Source organism: Platichthys flesus, chromosome 14, assembly GCF_949316205.1.
Source record: "Platichthys flesus chromosome 14, fPlaFle2.1, whole genome shotgun sequence".
Classification (NCBI taxonomy): domain Eukaryota; kingdom Metazoa; phylum Chordata; class Actinopteri; order Pleuronectiformes; family Pleuronectidae; genus Platichthys; species Platichthys flesus.
The window spans coordinates 18,451,824-18,471,939 of record NC_084958.1 but is presented as its reverse complement, the minus strand read 5'-3'; the positions used below and the strand labels follow the sequence as shown (position 1 = coordinate 18,471,939).

The following is a 20,116-nucleotide window of genomic DNA, read 5'->3' as shown; positions in this document are numbered from 1 at the left end:
GCTTGTGTGATGTCTGATTAGTGCGTGCATGAGTGCATGTGTGTATGTGCGTGTGCATTTGTGTGCGTGTCTGTGTGCGTGTGTGCGTGTGTGCATCCAAAGTTCCCGGGGTTTGGCTGCACAAACGTGAGTATCACCATTGCCAGGCATCAGAATATAGGACGATGGAATTGGCAAGCAATCCATTATTCCTCTGGGTGCCACACTGACATCGTACAGTAAATCACAACAGACAAACACAGTCTTCATCATCCACCGAGGAAGCATGACACAGTGGTCTCACCCCATCGGCTCACTGTCATTATGTCACTACTTAAACAGTATCAGTCACACTCACACAGAAGCTGCTTCCTCACATACTGTATTTCAGATGAGATTGATGTAGTTTTACAACTAACAGATATTTTAAAGATTTGAGTTGATGTGTCGTACATTCAGATAATAAAATCATTTATATTAACTATACGCAAATGCAGTATGATATTATTGGTGTAGGTAGAATTAATAACAATTGGGTCAACCACAAGATATTCGTTTTATCACTGAGATGTAATGAGTTTTATTTTATTTTCATATTTTCAAAAAATAAGGAGAAAATATTCCTTGTGAAAAGTGGAAACTACAACATCAGCAGACTGATATCTCAACATCCAAAGGGAAGAAAAAAACGTGTGTCTACAGTTTTCTAACTAATGCATAAGAAAGAAAACTTTTTTTTGTTTTGTTTCGCACACATGAATTAGTCTTCCCCCATCACAGTTTAAGGTTAAGCAACAGTACATGTCCATTAATCAGTGCGGCCCTTGACCCGGGCAGCCAGGCAGAGGACGTCAAGCCCCAGAGTCACCAGAGAGATCAGTGTTACATAAGGAGAATGAAAAAGAAATGCAAAGCTGTAATCTGCTGGTCCGGGCTGTGACACTGACTTCTGGGTGAGACACACATCTGGACCGCTACACACACATGCAGGCAACAGACACACACACACACACGTCGCTATCCTTATCAATATCTGTGCTGCTTCAGAAAGAAAATAAATAATTACTCTTGCCGGGTCCCAACATTTAGCCCATGACCTGGGATTGAACCAGACTCGGGGCTTTGCTCAATCTGCTCCCTGACACCTCAAATCTCCTCCAGCGGGAGCCGGCTCTCCTCATGTGCCAACACCACACTCCAGCAGAGTCCAGAGCAGGACTGTGGAGATGTTACATAAGGCCGTCTGATTGCTCCTGCGCTGCTGAAGGATCTACACATGAAATACATCAATAAACTGAAATGTTCTCAGTAATCCAAACTCACTGAACCGGTTCTATGGCCTGTTTCCATTCAAACACCATGACGCCCTGAAGTATGTGAGCGTGAGTCTCTTAACCTAACAGATGTTAAATGATGCATTTTCAGTCTCTGTGAGAGTTTTGAACAGAATCACTGCCGGCATCAACTGTTGAGAAAACAAATTCACCTCAAGGATCATTTAGTAAGTGTTTGGAGGCTTTCGATCACGGGAACAGAAATTCTAGATGTTTACATTTTCATTTCACTTCCACGTTGGAAATCCTTTCCAAGTCCTTTCCAAGTTCTTTGAAGAAAGACAGTGGAAAGAAATAGCTCAAAAGTGCTCGAAATTCGAAATGAAATTCCCTGATGTGGAGGTCACACCTGACATTCTATTGGTTGGGCAATGTTGCAAAAAATCCAATTGCAGAGGAAAAATCAGAGAGCAGATGTTTTTCGCCGATGTTTCAGAAGAGCTGAACCTGGAGCGCAGGAGATTGCAGAGTTTCAGCGCAAGCAGAGCAAATCCAAGCACAAGCTAAATTCGAGTGAAAGCATTACAAAATCCGAATGGGAAATTCATAAGTCTCGCTCTCAAACTGAAAAAACATAGATAAACAACCTGTGTGACAGCTCAGTTAAGTGATGAAAATCGTGTGATATGATTAAACATTCGATCATTGTTATCTGAACTGCTGAAGTTCATTTGTTGAACATTCTTCACGATAGAAAAGGTGGTTGACAGAACTATTTAACTCCAGCTCCGTTCATCTCACACACTCCTAATCAGCAGAATGTGTTTGCTCAGTCGTTGTTCGAGTGTAGACGTCAAAAGCCTCTCATCTCTGCGCCCCCCCCCCCCCCCCCCCCCCTCGTGCACATCACTCGTGTTCATGGGCACAAGCCTTCTAACACGTAGATAAACAAACATCTGTCCCTAAGCTTATGTGTGTTTATATATATATATGTAGATATGTATGTTTGTGTCAAGCTGGGGCAAGTGGTGCAGGGCAGAGATGGATGTCGTGCGAGATTTCAGGCAAAGCTTCAGAGCTCAGACTCCCACAGAAATCACACACATGCTCTGATCTCAAAAGACTGTTAATGTTGGTAGCAAATTGACAAAACTGAAATTTTAGATCATATTTATCAACAAATAGATCATAACATCGTAGCTGATACATATCGATTAGAGGATTAAGATTGCTACTCCGTGTGAATCTCTTTGGATGTTATTCTTTAATTATGGCTGCAGGTAGGAGAAGAGCATTTGACTGCACAGCTTTTGGACACATCAAGGCAGAAAAGTCAGGAAAAACAACGTTACTCAATTTTCTGTTTTCTACCTGAAATCCTGAATTACTCTGATGAAATATGCTTCATCTTCGGCCATGAAACAGATCTTTGCTTTGATAAAACCCAAACTGCTCTATGTGAAATTCCTGAACATGTTTATAGCACTCATGAGAGTAAAATACAGCCAAATATATGAAATTCCAAAGCAGATAAAGCTGAGAGAAGTGAAAAAAGCATTCAAACTGAACTAATATAATCCACGGACAGCCCTCCCCCTCCGCACCCCTTCCACTCCTCCCCCAATCGACCAGGCACAGAGGCAAAGTACTCACCCAGGAAACATTTTTGTTCTTGGGCACTTTTGACATGGCTTGCAGGCGGAGGAGGCCGAGGGCCCGACCCCCTCCCGATGCACTCAGCGGTCTCACACACACATCCACACAGATGGACGCCAGTCCAACTTCAGCAGCAGAGCAGCAGAAGCCTGCCCAGAGAACGAGACGTGCTTTTCATTTGACGTCCTCCATCGTTTCCCCCGTGCTAACACACCTCACCAGATTTACATCTGACTGGACCATCGGTCTCCAATCACACCACGGATAGACATGATCCAAAACTGACTCCAGAAGGAGTAGGAGGAGGAGGAGTGGGAGCGATAGAGGAACAAAGACAAGATAACTCCACCGAGTGTCCGTCAGAGGCAGAATTAGAACACGCAGAAAAGTTTCCTCAGTATGCCCTCTGAATCCTCCTCTTTCTCCTCCTTGTCAGTGGCCGACTGCTCCCTTCAAATTCATAAACCCTGTATGAATATGCCACCAGACATCTGGCTGATGCCCCTCCTCCCGTGGCCGGAGGCTGGGGCCAGCAAACGGCCAATCCTGGCCTCCTAACATCTGGGAGAGGCGAGATTGAGAAGACATGGATGGATGGAAAGACGTCGGGAATGAAAGAACGGGCCAACAAAATTATGAATTTGAGAAGAAAGAGGGATGGGAACGCAAGAGCAAAGAGACAGAGAGATAGAGATGGAAGGATAGTGAGTGAGGAAGCAGCAGCAGGTGATGGAGTGGAGGAGGGTTGACAGACGACTGGAGAGGGCTGGTCAGTTCAGGGCAGGACAGATTGGACGGCAGGTTACTGATCCCAAAACATGAGATTAAAGAAAATGTTTTAAAAAAAAGCATGTAAGAGTGTATTGCTTGTTTTGGAAACTAGTGCTGACATTTCTGGCTCATTGATTCCCAACAGAGGCAGTAGAGAGCGAGCGATGTGGACGTTTGTAATTTTAAACATTTTGTGCGATTGTGTTCCTTGCATGTTTGTCTGCTTGTCATCACGCTGCTGAGCTCAGTGAGTGGTGGGTGAGAGCAAGAGAAGGATTGACAGAATCAGAGCTTGATGGTATTACAGATAAACTCCGGTTTAACACGCTCCCCTCTAGAGACACAACGACAAACAAATACAGCCCTGTCAGCAAGGCTGCCACTCAGGGTTCAAAGGAATAGATTTTGTTTTAGGATTTCTTTAGAGAGTAAACATGGACTTGATACAATTGTCATGTTTACAGAGCTGAAATCAGAAGGTAATAAACATAGTTTACACTCTGTGCAGGTTCTGTTTCACCCAGAAATATTTGCTGCATGAAATGTAAGATTTAGGTGAAAGGGATCTATTTGCAGAAATTGAATATAAAATAACTCTAGAGATGTTTTCACTAATCTAAATTGAAGGAATTGTTCTTTTCTTTATCTTTTTCTTTATTTCTTCCTATCCTAGTTGGTGATACTGGCAGTAAAAACCCATGATGATATTACAGTGGTACCAAAATGAACCAGCATTCATTTTCTCCACTCAAACAGAAAGACTAATACCAACCGAAATTAGAACATCAACATCACATGCACACCGGTCTAAAAAACAGTTTATAGCAAATTGGTGTTATGTATGCCCCCCTTTCCTCCTCTTACCTGGACTTATGAATAAATAAATGAGCAGCTGAGGCTGAGCAGCCTTTCGGTGCTACACAGATTCGCGTCTGCATGTGATGTACAATCCATCGCCTAGGGTGAAGTAGGAAATAGCTCTGTGAGTGTGGAAACAAGTCAATACCGAGCACAGTTACAGGCGTGTTTTGATTCAACCTCTATAATCAATGTTCTCTCCTGCACCGTGAGAAGGCTTCAGAAAGAGAGGAATAACGACCACCTCTGCGATACAAAAAAGATGCTGCCCATGAACAATACCTGGAGGCAGGAATATTCAGACAAAATGAAACAAAAACTAAAAAATGTAGAAAAACTAAAGCTATGAGCTGAATTATTGGGAGTGTTTTCAATAAATGAATGGGAAGTGGTGTAAAAGTTGTTGACATCTTTTGGTTAAATCATCCATTGGCTGACTTGTCTTTACTTAATCATCTTAGTCATGCAAAGCAAATACGCAAAGCAAATATGCATTAATGATAGAAAGATAATATGTTTGTCGATATTAACCCGAATAAGTCAGTAGTCTGAACAGGACACTGCCAAGTAAACATCTTTTTCTTGTCATGCTCAGATTAAACAATCATTTCATTAAGAGTATTCTACTGAGCCCCTTCAGTCCAACATGGTGAAATCTATTTATCTTTTGTGCACAAGAATAAAAAAATGTCCATGTATGAGCTCTACTCAGTGTCATTACGTTTCACATTTTCTGTTCAATTACTGTGAACTCATCATTGTTGCAATTACTCTTGTAGTTTCACTTTTTCCCTTATTTACTTTTTTCCTAACTGAGCGTACAGCAGTAGTAAGAAAGCGTAATTCCCTCGGCAGGGATCATTAAAGGTTGTTTTCTGATTCTACGAGCAAGGAGCGATGTTCCCTCCTCACACAGTTTTTATTGGAGTTGTTTTTAGAAGCATGATTAGAGAAAACTACCCAGTGTTCAATAATAATAGAAATCTAGAAATAAAACATGAATCAACCATTAAAATGTATATTTTCCTATTTTCCAGTCTAATTAGTCGCCTCATGACCTTGACATTTATTCTCACTGGGGGCTCACAGCCTCCATGATGGGCCACTGTCCTAAAACAAGTGGTGATCTACCGTGATGGATTAATCCGTTCTAATCTCATTTATGACAACACTACACAAAGTATTTCTGCAAATGAAAATAGCCAATGACTGATGTTCCTTAAATGCATTTGCACAGCTTGAGGGTATTTAAACTGGTGATAGGACAGAAAATCAATGAGACTACATTGGATGTGGGCACCGGGTCCCACTTGAAGTCTCCCAGCTCTCAGGCATCTGTGGCTTTTTGATTCTGTAAGCTTCTTTTTCCCGGCTTGTTGCTGAGGTGGGCACACATCGCATGCAGGAGTACAGTACGTGGTAATCTGCAAGGCTCTGCGCTGACAGCCTATTGAGTGGAGAGGGCTGACACTAAGCCTATTTCATGTAGGAATGTGGTTATACGATACGGGTCCTCTGCAGTCAGCGCCATCACACAATGCACAGCTCTGTGGCTGTGAAGAATCGGCTGCACCAGAGGTTTGGCAGACACACACACATACACACACACACAGAAGAGAAAAGAGCAAGAGACACAGTGATGAAGCAGCAAACGCAAGTGGGCGAAAGTGACAGAGAAGGGAGTGAAGAAAGGAGGAGAGAGGTAGAGGGGAGAAAACAAAGAGGAACAGGTGGAGGAGAGGAGTGAGAGAGTCCTCCCTGCTCCTGTCTGTCATTGAGAAGACAGTAAAACCTGGCCTGCAATGAGATAACTGCACCTGTGTGAAGTGGTGTAGGAGCGAGGGAGGACAGATGACGTGAGGGAGAACAGCTCCTTTAAGCAGCTGTTGTGTATTTTCCCCAAAAAAACAATATCTGCAGGGTGCAAAATATTATAAATACATCCATAAATAGTTCAAACTGTTGCCTCATGAGGGGTAAAAAGGCAAACCTGAGAGGAAAGCGTCAACGAGGTGTAAAAAGTCATGGGTTTTTGAAGTCATGTATACTGGGATCAACGCAGAGAGCTGTTTGACTACGCCACTGTCCGTCCTGATCACCTGCAGCGCGGCTGAAAACTCACACAGTCCGTCACCGAGGAGCGAACACACGGGTTGTAGGAGTCCCACTCACAGCTGGTGCTACTGTGCATGCCTCCTTACTGCAGACACCTGGATATATGAATGAATCACCAACAGTATTTGTGGAGGTGTTACTGCCTGCACGTTCAAATAATCTGCGCTGACTCATTCATTTTATTGTTCATTTTAGACAGATTACCCCCCCCCCCCCGCAACACAACAAACTCACAGTTGCAATCAAAGAAGAGATGGGGATGGATGCTGCAAGTGATGCTGCGATGGTCACTTACATCGGTGGACTGCACTCTCCGCCAGTGTCCCAGCCCACAGCAATACATCAAGACATCCAGTTGGGGGGTGAGGAGGGGACAGGCCGGTCGAGCCTCCGGGGATGGGATGGGGTTGGGGGGTCGTTTCAGGGCAGGCTCACACACAGGGTCCTCATGGCACAGGTGACCCACCTGGTCTCCAGCTCTTCAGGGAGTTCAAAGGCAAAGAATCCAATTTCCTGCTGCGTCCACAGGTTGTCGCAGGGCAGGATCACCTGGGGGGGGTGGGGGGGGGTTATTGAGTCCAGACTTCCAGTGGCTGTCCCATGCAGAGACTCAGCCTGACGTGGTGAGGTTTGTGAGGTCTGTCTTGTGGGAAGTTGTAAGTGGGCTCACCTCATCCCAGACGGACAGGTGGCCACCATGTGTCCATTTACCCGACTGCAGCTCACCCCCTGTCTCTCTGTCCCGGCTCACCCTGTTCGAAAAACCTCCCCTTCAGCCTCCCCAGCTTGAGCCCCCACGAAGAGTCTTGCAACAAAAACTAAATGTAATTTTCCCTGTGTGTGTGGGTGTGTGTGTGTGTGTGTGTGTGTCTGTCTCAGTGCTCGGCGGTCTGTCAGATTTATCCAATCAGAGCCCCTGCATCACTCCGAGGCTGTCTTCCCTGTATCCCCGTCTCCTCCTCCCTCCTGAGCCCATCCTGGGAGTCCAGATTTGGAATCTTTTTGGGGGGGTTCTCTGCGATTCCTCCTCTTCCTCTTGATCAAAAATCCCAGCTCTGTGGCTCCTCCTCCAGTATCTCTGACTCTCTCTTCACCACGCTGCTTCCCTCTCTCAGGGGTCCTGTCTCATCAGGGGCGTTCCTGGTTACCTGAGTCACTCTTTGCACCCCTGTTGTGACTGTGCGTGTGTGTGTGTGTGTGTGTGAGTGTCTATAAGTGTGTGTGCAGGCTGCAGCTGAAGCTCACCACTCTCCCCCTCTCTCTCTCTCTCTCTCTCTCTGTTGCCATGCTAAAGCAGGTAACATTCGGCTATAGCGCAGGAGACACACAGCCTGAATTCAAATGCGCCTCCAGCTTCTCAGTTTTACAAAGCCTCCACCCCTCCTTAACAGCAACACCCCCCCCCCCACCACCACCACCACCACCACCCTCACCCCTGTCATCTCTCTATCTGTATCCTCTGTTTCTCTCATTCTATCTCATTCTCCTCATCTCTCTCCACTGTGTCTGCTCCTTCCCTCCGCTGTTGCTTCCTTTTGTGTCCTTTCTCCTCTGAGCTGTCGCGCTCTCCCTCGCTTTGGGCTGAGGGGGAAGCCGGCTTTTGTTTAAACTGCAACAAAAAGATCTTTAAAAGGACACTTGACAAAGTCCTAGAAAATCTGCCAGGGCAGTGAGAGTATGTGAACCTGTATCCCACATTTATCAACTAGTTTGTAAAAGTTACCACAGAGGAGTGATTTTCATCTTTTCAGGTAAAGATTAAGATGTAGAGTCATGCTACAGCAGCTACATGAGGGTCAATGCTTTGAAGCTTTAGTCTTTTATCTTAATGTGCGTTGGATAAAAGAACGAAACACAAAGTACAGCTGGGCATCAAGTGGACATCTTTAACATCAACATTTTGATCTTCTGGTCGCACTTCAGTTGGTAAAAAAGTTATGGGATCACCAAGGATTCACCATCTGGGAACCATGAATCGTGAGTTCCGTTGAAAACATTAAAGAAATTCAGGCGATCGTCCTCTGAGGACCATGAATGACCGTACAAAATGTTACGAGATACTTCACTGGATAACTGAAAACTTTAACTTGACCAGTATGAGTCATCCTCTGGGGACGGTGAGTGTCAGCACAAAACTTTACCATCTTTATTCTTATTATTTGTTATCCCTCGATCAACTCATCGTTAGTACCTTTTATCTGTAGATGACAGATAAATGACGAAAAATTATGAAATAAAAAAAAAAACGAAATATATCCATCCATCCATTATCTATAGTGTTATACTTATTAAGGTCATTGATGATCGTCACACCTACTGTTTCTCTAGAGTCTCTAATTAACCTCCCTCCAGTCTGCATGTCTTTGGACAGTGGGAGGAAGATGGAGAGTAAAGCCACACAGACATGGGGGGAGAACTGAAGGTCAAACTAAACCTTAAAACACCCTAATGAGCACGACACAAGAATGAAGAGAGAGAGAGAGATGCAGAAATTCAAATTGCCGATGGAATGATTAACAATATTGATTTTTGTGTTGAAGAATAATTACAAAGTTGACGGTGTTGTGTTTTTTTTTACATTTTCTTGATTTCCCTCAGAATGCATGTATCTTGAAAATAACCTGATCTGATTAGAGGACTTAAGTTTACAATTTGGTTCAGATGCAATTTAAAGATTCCGTGAATTACCACAAAAATTTGGTTTAAATAAACAAATCTTAATATCTTAATCTTCATGGGGGGGGGGGGGGGGGGGGCTTTTGAGGTTTGGTGGAGGTATGTGAGTTTTCATATGTTTTATCAGACCTTGGGGATTATATTTTCGCCATCAAACATGATGACATGAATATCACATTTCCACAGTGTATAAGCTGTACAAGAGGATAAAAGTGGATAAATTAATGCAAAGCTTGTGTGAGTGTGGGGTGGTTAATTTGACTACATAAAAAACAGGCCTGTGCCACTTTTTATAGCTGAACATGGACAGAGTCAGATAAGGAGGATTGAATAGAGGCTGTTGCTTCTTCACTTGATCATTCAGGTCGTTCACTCTGTGTCAGGAGAATAAAAAAAAGAGCTCGCCAGACAGTGAACATGACGTGCTTTAAAATGGACACAATAACTCGGGCTGCGCGAATGCTTTGCTGCAGATTATAGTGTGAATCATTAAGGGGAGACTGATCAGGGCTGTGGGGAAATTAAGGAAAACAGCTCCGGCTCCTCACTGTGAATTACAGCTATTGTCTGGTGCCCTGTCGCATAATGTGTTTATCCCTTAAAGGTCTTAAACAAATCCTCCTCTCTCCCCGTCCTGAATGCATCACCACATTAAGAAGGATATCATTTTCTTTCAGACGATCACTGAATTCATCAGCTCGGATGCAGCAGGACGTTTTGCTGCTATTTTTCTAATTCAACCCTTTTTTTCGTGGAGAGTCGGGAGTCGTCGGTTTGGCAATTCCCTTAAACGGTTTGTCCTGCAGCCGCGGCTCATCCATCAGACAGACAAAGACCAAGTGCTCCATAGGGTTTAATTCTGTCAGACTTGTCCTGCATGGTGGAGGTCTGCCAATTGCACTACACACCAGTATCTGTCTGTGGTGTCCCTGTTGAGACACTCACACACACACATATATGCCAAGGTTACAACCCAGTAAGTTACACGGCTACGAAAAAAACTCATAAACCAACACGTTGCCTGCGCCACAGGCTGAAGAAGAGGAGGATATGCACATTTTTCGACCGCCAAGGACGAAGCAAGGAAGGAAAAGATGCACGACAGAGAGAATCTGTTTTTCTCCTGGATCTGTGATGGAAGGCAAACACAGGCCGAAGGAACTGTATCTGAAATCACGAGAGGAGAAAACAGACACTTTGTTCTGTAACGCAGACGAGAAGAGGAGCCGGTGTGATTCATCAGGTTGGCGTCATTACCATAAAACTGTCAGAGGTCTGGTGTGAGCCCTCCTCTCTCTCCGGTTGGGGAATACGAATGTGAACTTAATGGAAAAAACAGCATTAATGACCACTCAACCTCTCAGAGGGAAGGTCACAGCAGATGTCCTATGAAGGGATATTTCTGCACAGATAAGAAGACGCAGCTCATCACGTGTCACTGAATGAAAGAAAGGATGAAAATGATAATAATCCTAAAGGGCTGTTTTTGCAGTCGCCAGATATACCCCTCAACCCAATCAAACACCTTTCAGAGAAACACGGTGTTTCTACCCTCACATCAAATCACTTTATTCCAGTTGATTCCCAGAGACTTGGAGAAGCAGTTTATAATATTTGTTGAATTAAGATCTGTTGTTAAAGTAAAAATATTGATTTGCGGAACTTTAATCAATTTAATTTCAAAAAAGTTTACACCAGAATTCAAATAAAAGCCTTTTTTTTGAGTATTGTTTTGTTTACAAGGTTTTTTTTGTGGTTTGTTAACAAATAAGATACAAATAAAAAAAACATAGCTGGAAAACATACAATTTAGTTTAAATATATACATTTGGATTCCAATTGTACACTGTAGCCTACACACTACAGAATCATCTTTACATTTGGGATATTTGGATGCGTGGCCTCTCAGTTCATTAACAGACATTACCATTCAACACAGGGGGCTCCACATCATCCACCACCATGATTCCCTCAGTGCTGCCTCCAACACATAAATATACCAACTTTTCAAGCACCCGCAATCAAAGCAAATCTGTCATCGACAACAGAATGCGGCACTCCTCCTCAAAACATGCTCTGCCTCCTGAATATCCTCAGCCTGGTCAAGAATGTAAAGTAGATAAACGTCAAGCTCACCAGCGCATTCTTCAGCGGGTACAACACAGGCGTCACATAACCAAACACAACAATCAGGGCGACCCGGACGATGAAGAAAGGAAAGTCCTGCAGAGCCACTCCGGCACAGGACAATAACGGGTTGTTAGGAGTGATGACCATGCGAAGAGTGGACAGGAAGCTAATAATATAGATAGGGAAGACCCAGGCTGAGTAGAAGATCGAGGGCTCTCCTGCTACTCGCATCATCTCCACAGTGTCCAACCAGAACAGGAAACTATCCACAAACACCTCCGACCTCCCGTCCCTCCTCCACAGGAAGCCGAGGTTACCCGAGTAGGACCTGTGGCGTGAGGATGAGGAGTACAGGTAGGCAGTGCCGGGCGCTCGCGAGCTGGGAGTTGAGTGGGTGGGTGAGCCGGCAAAGTGCCGCCATCTGCCCGACGTGCTGCCGTTTTTGGCCCCTGGAGAGCCTGGGGTCAAACCGTTCTGGCCTTCATCAGGGCGCAGCTGGCTCGAGACGGTGGGCACCGGCTCCAGGTGGGTGAGGACGGGGCCGTGGATGTCAAAGTCAGGATCCAGGCTGTCGGCTGCAAATGGCAAGAGCGCACACAACTCCAGATGTTATACTGCACACTGTCTATGATAAGATGACGTTAACAAGAAAAAAGTCTGAAAACATAACAGTCCCTGGCAAAGCTCACAACATTAGCTCTGGGTTGAAAATGGTTTAAAATGGTTATATAATCAACATGATATCATCTGTAGTAGATTGATAATCATTAGAGTTGCACATTAGGAGGCGTGCCAAAAGGCCTTCTGTGAAAATGTCCTCTCGCACAAAAACGTGCAACATGAAACTTCTTAATAATGCCAACAACATCCAGTCTTACATTGACCGAGGAGCCTGCAGGGCCGAAGCCTCTCTGTGATATCCACACAGATGAGGGAGAAAAGCACCAAGGAAACGGGCAACTCTGCGAAATGGTCCAGTCTGTGTCCGCTGTCCACCTGCACCTACAGTGTGACGATAACAGAGAAAAAATAAATATGAATTCAAGAGTCTATACATTAACCGACCTGCCACTTAGAAATCATGAGGGATGAAGCAGGAAGAAAAGAAAATTAAATTTTTTATTGCAACTTTTGGCTCGAGCTCCTGCATTCGGGATTTTATGAACCTGTCCAATTTTACTATCCCATAATTACAGATATTAAGACGCTTCTGAACACCCCCGATACAGGATGAAGAAAGATTAGATGTGTAAAGGTCTTTGAGGTCAGAGGCCCTTATTTGTGTCTTTGCTTGTCTGAGCATAACAAGAACACATTTTAACTTGTGTGTCTTTTTACGATTTAGGGGGAATTTAAGTTAATGTAAAACCTGGCTTGTTTACTATAGGTTACTGAATACCCCAGACTGAGTTCAGTCTTGTGACAGGCCACACATTCCCATTGGCTTTTTTTCGTTTAATGATGATGATGATGCCAAAGTCCTCTTCAGTACATACAGAGCAAATCCTCTGAGGCTCAGCCAATAACCAAATCTCAAGGGACGAGGGAGTTAGACAGGCGCTGCCTCTCCTCTCATCCGTGGTGCACTGGGCCAAGTCGACCATCACTCACTGAGTCACTTTCCTGCTCTAAACACATTCTCTTACACGCAGGGAGCATAAGAAAGAGTTGCGCCACAAATGGACTATTTACGACAAATATGCCGCTTCAATGGATCCGTCCGAGCACGGCGGAGCAGAACGTCAACAGGTGCTCCTCAGTGACAGGAGGATCGGTCACGATGATGTTACCTTGGAGCTGGCGATTAAAACAGCAAAGCACGGTAATGTGCACAGGATGAGATACGCCAGTGCCGTCGGCCTCCTGAAAAGTCAACAGAGGTCATTTTAGGCCACATGTGAATAACGATCATCTGACTATGATGAATAATTTTTGTTTAAAGGTGGACAGACCGTAAATCACAGTTATTCAGGTATAATTTGACAAATCTGAGTATATGTTTTATGCTTCTTGATACATTCCATTTGTACTCATGTCATTTATCTGTCATCTGTATAGTTACAAGTTATCTACATAGTGTTTTCTCACATTAGTCACAATAAACCCCTGATCAGACAGACCTGTAGCAGTAAAACCACTGAGCTAATCTGAGCAGGGCTGCATTTTATTATTTATCAATTCAAGATAAAAAGATAAAAAGTTATTTCCTCTCTTAAAAACGATATTATCAATATAACTAATATTACACTGCACCTACAAGACATCCCATTATTTAACAAAATATAATATTTTATTAAAAAGGTGTTACTTATGAGGGCAATTATACATCGTGAGCACGTCTACTTATATTTTAATTTTTTTCTGGTGATATTTTTGAATTCAGAGGGATTTTTTGACATGTAGGCAATTGTTCTTACATTATTCCTACTTTCCTACAGTCAGTGGTGGGATGCAATACATTACATTTATTACAATACTTAAGTACATAGAGTACTATTCACTTTTTCCCCACTAGATATCAAGAATATCTTTGACTTCTTCAGCCCAAATCACCCATCCAATATTTCCCTGAAATTGTTTATCTCTCTTGACCGGTCTATGTTGTCTCAAATTAGATGTACTAGATACATTATTTTACCTACATGTAAATACCTTATCCCTCACATCTCATGTACTCACCACTGTTGAATGGAACCTTGCCGCTTCAGAATCACAAATTTGAGAGGAACCCACACCAGCAGGGTCGCAGAGGTCACATAGGCCAGAGAGACGGCCACCACGAGCCAGTAGGCCGTCAGATCTCGACCTTTCACGTCACGTACGAGGCCGGCGAACCTCTCCATTATCACAAAGATCGGTACGACGAGGGCGGCAAACTGCAGCACCTCGTAGAGGACCAGCTTGACCGTCTTCCCCGAGGTCATGGTCCCTGAACACCAGCTGCTGGTCTGGACTGGGAGCTGAAGACTTTGACAATCATCTCCCACAAGAGGAGCCAGTGGAGCCGTTGGACTCTGCACACTGACATTGCTTACACTGCACCGGTGGGCTGTATTCTTTTATTGCTGAGGTAATGAGGTGGTCATGCTCACCTTTTTATGGGCTCACAAAGAAGAGCACTCCCATCCCATAATAACGAGGGAGACATTTACATGAAGTCTGATGCTGGTCTGGACACATGGTCCATTTTAACAGCGTGATTTTTCAATCAGTAAAATTATATCAAAATAAAAATGATTATGTTTATATTAAATGTCCAGAGCTGGTGTTACGCTTGCATCAAAGTTCACAATCTTAATAATTTTGTAAAATATTCAGGAACTGCAAATCAAAACTGCTTTTGCTCTTTAAAAATGTCTTCTATGGGACTTGTTCACTCATGTACACTGAGCTCCATCTAGTGGCAAAGCAAAGGACACTTTTTAAACCTCCTGAACATTTGGTTTAAAGACCAACACTGTGTCTCAGTCCATGATATGAACTGGTTCTAAACATCAGGGTTGATTTAGGGGGACAGTTTGATTATTGATTATTAAATGGGCTGTACAGGACAGTTTTGATTATTTACCCAATCATAAATTACGCACTAGGTTCGAAATACGTGTTGTGCTCATTCTTTTTTTTTATTTGCCTTTATTTAACCAGGTCGGTCCCGTTGACATACTAGTTATGTGACAAAAAGAATAATGAGGTGTTGATGTGGGCAACAGGACAATATCAATAATTATCGCACTATAAATTTTCTCAACAGCAATATAAGAGGTTTGAAAAAATGGTGTATGATATTTTCAATTAATAGGACTAATCCTGCCACCTTTAAGAGTCCAATATTTTCCAAATAAGGACTTGGTGGTATTCGAACCCGGGTCCGTATTGAAGACTGAACACCTTACCAACTAGGCCAACCTAAGCACATTAAGAAGATGGACAAATTATTGTGTGCGTGTCCGTGTCATTTTATAACGCTTTTGATAAACACTTTAGAGAAAATATTTTCTACTTAACTACATATATTTGACAGCTTTACTTAAAAGTTACTTTTGTATTTGTGGCTTTTAGATACTGGATGATTTAACATACTTTAAAAACCTATTGTTAGAGAATAACCCAATACTTTCTAACCTTACAAGAATCACAGTCTGCTGTGATGTCCTGAGGCTGCCCCCTGCTGGTTGCTGGGTTCCACTGCTGCTCTAGCTTGGTTTGTGCAGTTTTTTTTCCTGTTGCGTTTCTAATAATTATTAATGTTGATGACATTTCTTTGACAAATGGGTGGAGGTTTTATTACCTCTGCTAAGGAGGTTATGTTATCATGATTTGTCAATCAACAGGTTTATGTAATAAACTACTGGACCAATAACCGCACAACTTGGATCAGAGATAAACCTATACAGCTCTGTTGAGCTCTACAGATTGCCAGTCTAGTGAATGAATCTGGAATCTTCTATCAAGAAACATTCCCCCCCTCATATGGTTTGTAGTGTGAAGCTAATGAGGTGAATCCACTTTATTTCAGCATGAACAGAAAAAAAAGAAGAAATTCATTTCACTTCACAACAGTTCCTCATAGCAGCATGATGCATAAAAAGAGATGTATAAAAACCTACTCATTTTGGCAGCATAGTAGGGACATTTGTTGATGTCACCACCCGTGGCTCTGTTGACAGGCAAGCCAGCATCTAAAAACATCCTCCTGGACGGCTCCCTGTGTGAACAGTCAGGCGGTGGCTTGCACAGAGTTTAAGCTTCTGCCTCAGGTGTGTCCCTGACGTACACGCTGCGGTGATAGACTGCGGTTAGAGTCAAAAATGAATCAAAAAAAGATTCAATTATCAGGTGCACAATTCAGAAAGCACCGCAAAGTAGAGGAGAAGAAAGAACAATATAGAAGTAACAATCACCCCGATTGTGGACAACATTGTTTATTTGTGTCGACATGACATGCTATTTTTTATTATACATTTTTATTGTTTTTTATAGCTTACAAATTTGTTTGCCTGTGTGTGCATCTGTTTACAGTCCAAAAGTTCTTGGGGATGCATGACAGTTTGCGTATGTTGGAATATTGGATTTCATGAAATATTGGATTTCATGTGAAATAATGGATGTAAATTTCACATTGGACCCCACAGCTTATGATTATTTAAAGAATACACCTTTTCATAATGTCCTGAGAATGCAATGTTGAGAATCACCCAATAAACAAAATGTATTTCACTTTCTGTAAAAGTATCTCTAGAATCAAGAAACCAAGGCAATAGATTTCCTGTACATTTGGCCTGGTTTTATTGTGAATACCAATTTAATAAGTATGGTTAAAAGAATAGATACAAACAGCAGGAAACAAGTTTAGACAGAACCTTTACAATAATGTCGGTTTCAAACTTAAGAACAGGCAGCATCTCATTACTGTACATTAATCGGGGTGGGGGGGGGTGCAGACACTGCGGTGCAACATGTTACATTGGGATAATGTGTGGCTTCTGCTACCGCGGTCCCAGAACAGCAGCTACTTCGATATTGTCGAACCCTCTTAGATCCAAAAGATTTAACACTAGTTCACCCGAGCGTTGAAGGCAGCACCGGAAGGGATTCTTTCTTTGAATCAAATAAGTTAATGCTATAAAAAAAAAAAAAAAAAACAAGGTCGGCATAATAAAATGTCCTCGTTTGCAAGTCCCAGGTACCAAGCACTCGAGCTGCGGGTTGTTTCAGATTCTTAAGGCGGCACAGGGACGACGAAAAGCAGCACATTTGAAACATAGGAACTCAAGTCACCTCAACACATGACTTCATCTGGTTAAACAGATTTAAAAACGGCTTCATTTAGCATCATTCGATATTACACAACATAAATATTTCCCAGTCTCAGCCGTTTGCATTCCACTCGTTCTGTAAAAATTAACTTTTCCAATGACTTGACACTTAAAATCCACATAAATGAGTCTTACATAAATTTATGAGAAGGAGACTTTGTACTTTTGATCTTTCCCTCAGCAATGTCACCAATAGCTTATGGAGGTTTTGGTTAAGAGAACTTTGAACAATTTGTACAAATCTTGAACGTACTTGTCCAGGATCTTAGACCTCATCACCTCCCCCAAGGACGTTATATTCTTGTACCTGCCAATTGGTTTAAACATGGATCTGAACAAGGGCCCATTGCAAGATTTGTCTTTTTTGACACAAGTTAAATAAATGCATGGATCTTGAGGAAAAAAAAAATAAAGAATCAAGCATATTTAAAAAGGAAGTGATATCGATGAGTGCGTCGCTGCAGCTTGATTGAATTTACAGGGACAGTTGGGCCTTAGGAGGTTTGCGCTCTCCTCTAGTTCCTGTTCAGCTTTAGATAGGGTCTGTTTTAGTGTTGAACAGTTCTAAGATATGACAGGTCTGAGATGAACGTGGAGGGGAGTGTTTTGATCAGTTTTCACATTACCATTCGACCCTACAGTACGACAAGCATGTATCAAACACAGAAGTGTCCATATTCTCGTGTGAGACATTTAAATATACAACTAAGTTTGGCAGAATATCACTTACTCCACCTTTCTCTGAAAACATACATCCTGTACTGGTTCTCCATTTAAAATAGCTTAACAATAATCAAAACATAATTAAAATGCACTACAAAAAAGAAAACTCGTAGTATTCATTTTTCAACACTGACTAAAGAGATGCTTCAAATACACTGGAGAGGTTCAGAGAGTTCCCCCCCTTAGTAGCCAAGTCTGTGGTAAGAGTCCGTTAGTAAGGCTCCTGAACGGAGACACAGTGACTCCTACATCCAGCAACAAGGATGCAGGTCTGATAGTTTTAGAAATAAAGAAACTCTGCAGCATAAAGTGAGGAGTCACTGAAAGAAAACAAGAAAATTATCTTGTCTTTATCTAGCATGTGGGTTTTGTTTTCCACGGGTTGTCCCTCTTTGGCTTTTACACCTTTTATTCATCTGTGACATATGACTGCAGAGTTTCCCTTCAAAACCAACCAGAGCTGTGCTAACAGACATCCCACCCATGAGGTCATCATGTGGCTTCACTACTGGTTCAGTTCAGTATATACAAGAGTCATGTGCATGCTTGAATTACTCTCATTTCGTTTCCCTCGAAAAAACAAAGTGGCTTCAGTTTTCAGTACTTCTTAAAATTGACAACATATACAGAATGTAGTAGCCAGACATTTTCTTTTAGCATTGCCAAATGTCACTTTTGATATTTAAATAAAAAGCAAGTTAATGGAATTCAACTCCTTTTTTAGTGATAAGATCAGCACCACAGTAGATTTAAGTCGGTGAGAAGTCTGTGGTGTGTGACGGTAAATCATCAAGTACGACTGATGATGTGTGAGCCAAGTGTTGTAAGTGTATCGCTGTGAGTGTAACTGCTCTACACCTTCCTGTAGTGTGTGCATCGGGTTGTGCAGGTCCAGTGTGCATGAAGGAATGCCTTTGTGCATTCATTTATATTTGTACGTGCATATGGATTGTGTTGTTGGATTGAAGTAGTTACACTTGTTATCGCAAAATATTTTGGTTAGGCTTCATTCAGGTCTGGAATTTCTTAATTTCCTCGAAAGTTGTGGAATTTGGTATCAAAGATAAAACACACTACAGAAACTGGATCCCTTGTTAAATTATTCAAATAATTGCTATTGTGACCCAAATATTTGTAATCACATTAACAAGCTGAACATGTGAGGCCTAGTCTATACAATCCCAAAACCTGTGTACGGTTTGAGGAATAAACTGGTTTACGTTTTATTTTCCACTAGAATTGATCAATAACTGACAATAGATTCAACTTAACTTTGTCCTAATTAATCTTTGCTAGTTAAGTGGTTCTTACCAGGAAACTTCAAAAGAAATTATCAAAAAATACGGACCAATAACAATTTTTAATAGGCCTGTCACTAACAGGAAATTGTTAATGCCAGGTCTTGTACGTTTAAAATGGATATTTTGCTATTAGATCTAGATTTGAGAACAAGAGGTTTGAGTGAAATCCAGAAATTAAATAAGTGCAACTGAAGCGCCTGCGTGTCTCCTCCATGTTCACATAAATCAAGTGAAGACACGAAGGAGACGCCCAAGTGTGACTTGGGGCGAATTCTTCAAATCAAAGCGGACTTTTTATCTGCCAGATAAAATAACACAGAATGGCAAATGTCAAGGTTAGCGCACTCTTGTTTGTATTTTCCATCCTTCTGGTGTTTCACGATTAAAAACCAATCATAAAATATAGTAAAAGAAATAATCTCTGACCACCATTTGATCAGGCCTGGTGCCTGTAAGGAGAACAGTGATCAAAGGGGGCCCTATAGCAAGGCTTTCTCCGAGTAGGGGGCCTGTGCGGCGTCTGTGGAAGGTGCTATGCTCGGGCCGGAGGGGTGGCTGTAGTTTTGCGTGTGCGTCATGCCTGTGGGAACCGTGCCTGGAGGGGGACCGTGGCCGGCAGCTGGGTTGTGGTAGTGAATGTCTGCTGGGGCCATGCTGCCTGGAGCAGCAGTGTAGACTGGCGGCTGGCCCATGTACATATGAACATCGCTACGGGAAAGAGCGAAGAAACATGAATTTTAACACTGCAGCAAAGTGGAATCGTTAAATATTTCATGAAAAGTTGAATCATTAATACTGAAAACTCTCCAAAGAAGAC

At 42.5% G+C, this 20,116-nt stretch overlaps 2 protein-coding genes across 2 annotated transcripts in view; both read right to left on the bottom strand.

Moving 5' to 3' along the window:
* Positions 1 to 11,029: 11,029 nt before the first annotated feature.
* Positions 11,030 to 14,867, bottom strand: tmem236 (transmembrane protein 236). Its single transcript, XM_062404956.1, has 4 exons — positions 14,139 to 14,867; positions 13,250 to 13,322; positions 12,338 to 12,461; positions 11,030 to 12,034 (listed from the first exon to the last, which is right to left on the bottom strand). Exons 1-4 carry the CDS (start codon positions 14,381 to 14,383, stop codon positions 11,394 to 11,396), a joined length of 1,083 nt encoding a protein of 360 aa, XP_062260940.1. The 5' UTR covers positions 14,384 to 14,867; the 3' UTR covers positions 11,030 to 11,393.
* Positions 14,868 to 16,721: 1,854 nt separating this feature from the next.
* LOC133968243 (collectin-12-like) overlaps positions 16,722 to 20,116 on the bottom strand; it is a 36,876-nt gene continuing 33,481 nt past the window's right edge. Inside the window, exon 24 of the mRNA XM_062404176.1 lies at positions 16,722 to 20,007. Within this exon, the coding sequence (XP_062260160.1) occupies positions 19,779 to 20,007 (229 nt within the window). The 3' untranslated portion in view covers positions 16,722 to 19,778. The remainder of the gene's footprint in view (positions 20,008 to 20,116) is intronic.